At 33.9% G+C, this 8877-nt stretch overlaps 1 protein-coding gene across 1 annotated transcript; it reads left to right on the top strand.

The window, feature by feature from the left end:
• Positions 1–4512: 4512 nt before the first annotated feature.
• Positions 4513–7194, top strand: LOC143534579 (uncharacterized). Its single transcript, XM_077029037.1, has 6 exons — positions 4513–5025; positions 5101–5182; positions 5713–5779; positions 5874–6056; positions 6673–6733; positions 6803–7194. The coding sequence occupies exons 1-6, from the start codon at positions 4584–4586 to the stop codon at positions 6961–6963; spliced, it is 996 nt and encodes a 331-aa protein (XP_076885152.1). The 5' UTR covers positions 4513–4583; the 3' UTR covers positions 6964–7194.
• The last annotated feature ends 1683 nt before the right edge of the window (positions 7195–8877 follow it).

The raw sequence follows: 8877 nt of genomic DNA, 5'->3' as shown, positions 1-8877 counted from the left end.
CGACGGCGGCGGCGGTATGTAACAGAAACTGACTCGTAGCAGAAACCCTAGATGGAACACTAATGGGAAATAATATTAGTATATATTTTTGTAATTTTGGAGGAAGATACAGTTTTAGTCCTTTGAGTTTGTTTCAATTTGTATGAATGGCACTGGAGGTATGAAAGTTGTGGATATTGTACTTTATGTTGTTGTGCGTTTAACGGATGTTGTTAGTTTGTGGTTTAGACGAAAAGTCGATGCATGATGGTGTTGGTGGTGGCATCAGGGTTTTCATCATCGGAGCAGTGGACCAAGAAGAAGGTAGTGAAAGCCAATTGTACAACAATAATAACTGACATTCACTAAAATATATTATTTCTTATGAACAGTGATATTACGTTAGTTAACTAAAATTTGACAATTAATATATATATAATGTAGGATTTTTTATTTTTATTTGTATGATTTTATGAATTATATGAATCATGGAATGATTTATAAAATGTTGAGTTTTATAATAATGAAAAACTTTTAGTTTAGCAGTATCAATATGTGTAAAATAGTGTTTTTATTATGAGGTTGATGGTTTAAGTCATATAGTGAAAAATGGTACGGATTTAGAGTTATGACTAGACGATATAAGTTAGCAATTTTAAAAGACAGAATTACAAATTTTGTCCTTTAAAATAAGACGAATTACGGTTCGTGTCCTTTTCTAAGTTTCCTTGCAGGCGGTGTACTTTAAACTTTTTTTTCCTACAAGTTATGTCCTTTACGCTAACTGGGTTAGAAAAATTCTGTTAAATCCCATCACGTGAGAAGCATGTGAGGGTAGTTTTGTCTTTTTGCCTACCCTTCTTCTTCTTCTTCTTCTTCTTCTTCTTCTTCTTCTATTAACACACACACACATTTCATCACCATACCTCCCACTCTTCTTCTCCATCACCTTAATCGATGCCTCCACCATCGCCGGTTCTACTATCGCATGGTTTTAACATACAAACCCTAATCGATTTCGATTCTACTGATGCCGGGTTACAACTGTATTTGTCCCCCGTACCGTCATCTTGCACCTCTAGCCACCACTGTTATCTTGCCTGGCTATCATCGCCTATTTTCCATCTGATCTACTGTTGCCGGGTATCTTTGGGAAACCCTAGGCGGCGGTGTGACGGTGGCAGTAGTCCGATTGTGGTTCTGATTTCGATTGTTGCGGTTACAAGACGGTTGTCATTGATAATTTTGATACATCTTCTCAAATTGCTATCAATCGAGTTCAGAAACTCGACGACATTCATCAGGCGGTTAACCTAATTTTTCATAAGGTTTGTTTTCTTCTTTGATACTGTTCAATTAATTCCTGTTTTTGAGAAATCAGGGTTAGCTTTTGCGAAATTGGGGGTTTTTGTTAGTTGAAGTTGTTAAATTTTTCTTAAAGCTTCGGCTAATGTCTCAATTATATTTTCAAAAAGTATTTAACCCTAACATTTTTGGATGATAAAGGCTATGATCTGAGCCTATTTGTCATTCTATTTCTTAAAATGCTTTGACAAGTGATTGGTTGCTTATGTTTGAAATTGATACTTAATGCCTGTTTCATCTTTTGTTTTTACAGGCTGAAGTGTTTGGAGACGTCGATTAAGGTGATGGAGCGGTGGCTGGTGGCGGAGCTATGGTGGCTGGTGGTGATGGTTTTTGGGGAGTGGTTATGGTGATGGTGTGGTAGAACATAGAGAGAGAAGTGAGATGAGGCAGCTGGCGGTGATTGGGCGGAGGGTGGTGGTCCAGTGGCGGAAGAGGAGGAAGTGGGCGGAGGAGTAGATGGTTAAGAAGATGGAGAAGAAGAGTGGGAGGTATGGTGATGAAATGTGTGTGTGTGTTAATAGATACAGAAACAGAAGAAGAAGAAGAAGAAGAAGAAGAAGAAGGGTAGGCAAAAAGACAAAACTACCCTCACATGCTTCTCACGTGACGGGATTTAACAGAGTTTTTCTAACCCAGTTAGCGTAAAGGACATAACTTGTAGGAAAAAAAAGTTTAAAGTACACCGCCTGCAAGGAAACTTAGAAAAGGACACGAACCGTAATTCGTCTTATTTTAAAGGACAAAGTTTGTAATTCTGTCATTTTAAAAGGATAAAGAAATCTATTTTATTGTTAGAAAAAAACACTAAAAAGTTACAATTTCTTCTTATTTCAATCATTTTAGACTTCAATTTATTTGACATACAAGTTATTTGAAGAATTCGAATCTATCAAAATAATCGAAATTAAGGAACCAAAGTCACTTATAATATTTCTAACAATTATAATTTCTTCAATCAAATTAATTATGAATTTCTATAGAAATCTATCAAATAAACTAGAACATATAACACGTTTAATATACAAAATAACAATATTTTTGCCTGTAAACTTATTAAAGAAACCAAAAGTTTACGTCCAAGGTGGTAGTGGTGATAGCAACAAGAATTGTGATCTCTCTTAAGTTAAATTTATAAATAAAAAATTGACCAAAATGCTCTCTTGAACTCTGGCCAGTCGGTCAAAGTTACCATTTTGTCTATCAAATTATCCTCTTAAAATGTCGATCATAGATCCTAAGAACTTGACTAGATACCAACAGTGGTGAAACTTGGACGATTTTGTCGGAGAGGCTGGACTCAAAATGTATTAAAAAATTCATAAGCACGGGGGCCACCTCAAATTTTCTGACGAAAACGGGTAAATTTGTGCTACGTAACAAAATTTTCTGACGAAAACAGATAAATTTATATCACTGCGCAAAAAAGCAAGAGGGCCCGGACTAACATTCGCCCCTAGATACCAATATATGACGACCCGACTACATTGCACAACAACTTTGTTATCAAGCTCCTCGCATTCCAAGTAAGCCAAAATAAAACCCTTATAATTTATAACCGGATTTTCTAGAGACACCGGAGGTTTTACTAAAAAAAACCTTATACACTCTATAACCCTATAACTAGGCGTATATAGGGACATTTGACGTCCCTAGATGATAGCTATTTTGGTCAAAACTTTTACCAGTCAAATGGGTATTTCAGTCACTTTTCAAACCAAACCAAACCAAAGTACCAAACCTGTCTTCAGGTTCAAGACATTACGTTTTTACCAAAACAGGCTTCACTTTTAACCCCTTAGTTAAGTTGGTGTCAGTTGGTGGGCCGGGTGTTCGGGTCCTCCCGAACCGACCATTCGAATTTTATATTAAAACTTGTAGCAAGTTAAGTATCATATCACAAATATATAAATATAAATATACTTACACTAGCTTTGCGTGGACTTGAAGGTTGACGAACACGATGAACAAACTCTAATCCTGGTATCAATTACGATTCAATAATATTCTTCCGTTAATAAATAGCTGTTAATTTCACTCCATGCATAACTTTTAATTTTCAGATTTTATTTGATTTGATATGATGATTTGATTTGTTGAATTGTTAATATTATGCGGTTAGGGTTCTTAGTTAGGGATGTAAACTAACTGAAAGTTCGGTGGGAAGTTCGTTTATAGAATTTATTGATTGTAGGAAACCGAAACAAAAATTGACGGTTTGGTTTTATGATTTTGTAAAAAAAAACCAAACTTATGGTTCAGTTTTGGTTATGCGTGTAGTTAAAAAAGAAAAAGGGAACTGAACTGAATTTATTGAATTTTTTAAGTGTTTGTTTTTTATTTTAAGTGATTTATAAGAATTTAATAAATATTCGTTATTTTGGGTCGAATATTTTCTTTCGGCCCAAAAACTTCAAGCTCAAATGGCAAAACCGAAACGAACCGAAACACAAACTGGCGGTTTGGTTTTATGATTTTGTGAAAAACCAAACTTATGGTTCAATTTTGGTTATGCGTGTAATTAAAAACGAAAAAGGGAACTGAACCGAATTTATAGAGTTTTTTTAAGTATTTAGTTTTTCTTTTAAGTGATTTAAAAGAATTTAATAAATATTCGTTATCTTGGGTCAAATATTTTCTTTCGGCCCAAAAATTTCAAGCTCAGATGGCAAAACCGAAACGAACGGTTTTCAAATAATCAAAAATCGAATTGTCATTTTTCGCCTAAAACCAACCTAAACCGAACTGTGCAGTCGTGAACGCCCCTAGTTAATGTTCATTCTTTTGTATAATAAACGAATAAACATGAACAAGGAATTTCGTTTGATTAACTAAATGAACGAGCATGTACAAAAGCCATGTTAAATTGTGTTCGTGAACCATTCACGGGCAAGTTCATATTTTATTGAACGAACACGGTTACACGAACAAGATATTTCGTTCGGTTAGCTGTTTGTGAAGCGTTCGCTTGTTCGATAAAAGCTTAATGAACTAACGAAAAGGCCCTGTTCGTAGTTATTAAACAGATTTATGTGTAGTGTGTGTGCAGGGGCATTTTTGTCTTTTATTGTATATATTGTTATGAGTTTGTTAAGAGTTAGTTTGTATCTATTCTTTGAGGCTGCATTACATATTGTGTTGATTATATGTGTTGTTAAACTACAGCGATTCCAATTAAGCTAAATACAAGTTGAGTAAGAAGTCAAATTTAGTCAACGGGTCAAATATCCAACACGAAAATGGGTAATGTCAAGAGTATATGGTCGAAAAGAGAAGAGTGTCCAAAACCAACCGATGATGAAACAAGTTCAACCGCAAATTCAACTTTTGATACAAAAAGTTTGATGCCAGAAGAACCTGTTAATAACGAGATTACTGATATGAAGACGGTTTCAGAAGAAGTTGAAAATACAGAAAAAGTCAATGGTGAAACATCAAGAAAGAAAAAGAGGAAGAGAAGAAAGAATACGGGAAACGATGGTCAACGGGCCGACGCGAATGCAGTCGGGTCAGTTTCGGAAAAGTTGACTATTAGAGATGTGGAAATTCTCAAAAATAAAGATACCGTCAACAGATCAAAGAAAATGCTTCTAATTCTTGACGTAAATGGCTTGCTTGTGGATGTTGTTCAACCGCCACCAAAAAATTGCAAACCGGATATAAGGATTTTAAAACGTGCAAGTAAGACGTGCTCCAGTCTTGCTATTTGATTATTATGAACATCAAACTTATTTATTATCTTTTTTTTTAATGCAGTATTCAAGAGACCGTTCCTGGATGAGTTTTTAGAATTTTGCTTTGAGAGATTTGATGTCGCCATTTGGTCTTCGAGAACCAGGTAAACCGTTTAGCGGGAAGCTTGTTTTATGTTCGTTTCGTTTAATAAACAAACAAACATGAACGAAAGTTTATGTTCATTTATGTTCGTGAACGTTTATTCATATTCGTGGACATTCGTTTACATTGGTTCTGTTATGTCCATTTATTTGAGTTTAGGTTTATTTAAGAGTGTTCGTTTACCTTCGTCTATATATTCATTTAAAGTATAGTATTATTCGTTACAATTTAGTCTAGTTTTATGAAATTAAAATATCCATTAAAATTTAGTCTAGTTTTATTAATTTTTAGGCCTAACAAATTGATGTTCACGTTTACTTTTAATTGGTATTCACGCAATTATATCTGTTTGCCTTCGTGAACCGTTCGTTTATACTATTAACGAATGACAAACACAAACGTATTCACTTTCTTAATGAACGAACATGAACAAGAAGACTACATTCGTTCATGTATGATTAAAGTTAAACGAATGAACGCGATCATATTATATGTTGCGACCACTACTTGTAACTCGTAAATTATGGACAGGAAAGTTTTAGACCCCGTGGTTGATTATTTATTAGGAGATTTGAAGAAGAAGCTCGTGTTTCTTTGGGTAAGTATCGTTTAGTGTCGTTATTATTTCAAATATAAATCCAGCTACCGCGCCTTTTATTTTATTAATTATTAACCTTTATGGTTGGTTTCAGGACTTATCCCACTGCACAAATTCAAGTGCCAGAAGCCTTGAAAACCATCATAAGTTCATAGTTTTCAAGAACTTGGGAAAATTATGGACCGAAAACAGTTGCATTGCTTCTGAAAACGGATATTATGATGAACTAAACACATTATTATTAGATGATTCTCCGTATAAGGCATTGCTAAATCCCGTAAGACTTATATCATCCTCTTGTTAATAATAGGGGTGGCAAATGTGACCCATTGGGTTGAATGGGCTGTAATAAAATGTATATAATGGGTCAGAATGGGTCAAACTAAAACAAGGAAATGATTGAACGAGTCAAAATGGGTTGACATTTCTCGAGTTTTTTTTTTTTAATGGAACGAGAAAAACGAAGGAATTTTTTTTATTTTTTTACTTTTTTAGTTTTTGGTTTATATTTCGGGTTATGATTTTTTAATTATTTTTTTTTGAATTTTTTAATGAAGGGTTTTTGAAATGAGTCAAAATGAGTTGAGATTTCATAAACCCCTCATTAAAAAATTCAAAAAAAAAAAAAAAAAATCATAACCCGAAATATAAACCAAAAACTAAAAAAGTAAAAAAAACTAAAAAGTTTCCGCCATTTCATTACATAAAAAAAACTCAAGGAATGTCAACTCATTTTGACCCGTTTCAATCATTTTTTTTTTGACCCATTATATACATTTTATTATAACCCATTCAACCCAATGGGTCACATTTGCCACCCCTAGTTAATAACTTTCATATAAACTTATGTCACGTGTCACGTTTTAATTTTGATTACATTCGTTATTTTGTAGAAGCACACTGGAATCTTTCCTTTATCTTACCAACACAATGATATTAATGACAACTCTTTAGGTTAGTTCTTTTATAAAAAACGACCCGTTTTGATCTGTTATCCAACCAACCCGTTATCACTTATTGCAGGTCCTGGTGGTGATCTTCGAGTCTATCTAGAAGGTGTTTCCACCAGTGAAAATGTCAAAACGTATGTAGAGCAACACCCGTTTGGTCAACGGGCCATAGATGAAACGAGCCCGGATTGGGCATTTTACACAAAGGTTCTTAAGAAATGTGTTTTGGTGTAACCCGTTACCTGAAGATGTTTTAGAGTGGTTTCGGAACAAGATTTTGTTCGGCTTTTTATCGTTTTTGTTTTTATTTTTTACGTGTTTTATGCAACAAGTTGGCATACAAAAGGTTATATTACACATGACCCGAAAGGAAGCATGTGAAACGGGTCAAAACGGATTGAAAGTTCCTGTTTTTGTTATCATGATAACATTATTATTCAAAATGAATGTTTAAATTGGACAAGTTGCTGGCTCTGAAAAATATAATAAAAAATAACCTAAATGTTAAATAAGTCTAGAATTAGATGTCCAAAAAGCTATATAACATATTAACATGCACTTATATTGAAAGCTATAAGCTCCAGTTTACACTTTACAGAATACTTGTCTGGCCAGATAAGTGGGTTGGTTTAAGCTTAATGGGCCTAACACAACAATTTGATGGGCCTATATACTAAGCCCATTTCCGGACTTAAGTCATCTGTGGTTGTTTTACATTTTATCTCCATATGACAAGTCAACAAGAGAATCAACTGGGCACTTAAGACATGATAAGATCTGTTAATAAAAAAAAGCCTTGTTTGTGATTTTTTTATTTTTTTTAAATAATTTAAATTAGTGGGTGGGCCTAACACACAATTTGATGGGCCTACATACTAAGCCCATTTCCGGACTTAAGTCATCTGTGGTTATTTTACATTTTACCTCTATATGACAAGTCAACAAGAGACTCTCTTTGGCCGGCAACTAGGTACCTGTTTAAGACATGATAAGACTGCTAATAAAAAGAGTGCGGTTTGTGATTTTTTTATATTTCTTTTAAATAATTTAAATTAGTATACTAGACTCCATTATTTTCTCTTATTGGTGCATGAAACTTAAAACTGTCTTATAGTCATGACATATAAAGTAGTTAAATAAGTCGCATTTATGTTTAACACTTGCGTTAAACGCGTCATTTCTAACCTGTTAAACCTATTAAAACACAATTGCCAGCCCATGAAGAGATGGATGGAGAAGTCTGCGGATATTATTTGTAATGATTGGAACTCATTTCAACTCATTATATGGTCTATTATTACAAGTCATTTTAACTCATTAAATGGCCTATCACTATTAGTCATTTTAACTCATTAAACGGCATATCATTACTACTCTAAATGACAAAGCTAAGTTTAGTATGAACTAGTTTTTACCTGAATCAAAATTATATTTTGACCCGAAAGTAGTGTGATCAAGACTCGTTTTGAGTTTTGACCGATACCAACCATACCCTAGCCGTTTTACCAGGCTTAGGTGAGACTAAACCCACTATAAAACTTTGTGGCTTCAAATATTAGGGTCACAAACAATAATCTTTTAAGTATTGGGGTTAAAGTTGCGTTTGATTCGTTACTTGACCGTGTATTTTTAATGCAGAGTCAAATTGATTTGGAAATTTGAAAATATAAACCATGTTTGATGCATACACCTTGACAATAGCCATTAGCACCATGTTCGATTGAACAATCTCGGGTTTCCAACTCAATAATATACACATCAGTTGTTTTTTTAACTCTTATATATTCGTACATAAATGTCATAAAGTTTGAACTCAAATTACTTTGATAAATATTTAACTCGTTGCTGTTACTTTCGATGCAAAGTCATTGTCAGTGCAACATCTTATCCTCGCATGTCGCGGGATCTTAATCAAACTTGTTAGGACCAAATGAAACCAATACATAAGCTACATGCCAAACTAGACCGATAATATGTACTCGATACTCATGTCCTTTCTTTATCTCATGAAGCCTACTCGTGCGTTCATTCACATCTCATGTACCTTAATAAGACATAACGATGAAAGTGAAATCGATCTATGTTTTAGTTTTTACAAAATGATCACTCAAATTATGAAAGATATCATATTCAACTATACATTCATAC

This window comes from Bidens hawaiensis, unplaced genomic scaffold, assembly GCF_021521415.1.
Source record: "Bidens hawaiensis isolate Kalapana, Puna unplaced genomic scaffold, B.hawaiensis_p1.1 tig00010251_1, whole genome shotgun sequence".
Classification (NCBI taxonomy): domain Eukaryota; kingdom Viridiplantae; phylum Streptophyta; class Magnoliopsida; order Asterales; family Asteraceae; genus Bidens; species Bidens hawaiensis.
Note: the sequence above shows the minus strand (reverse complement) of the source record. Positions and strands in the feature narration are given on the sequence as shown.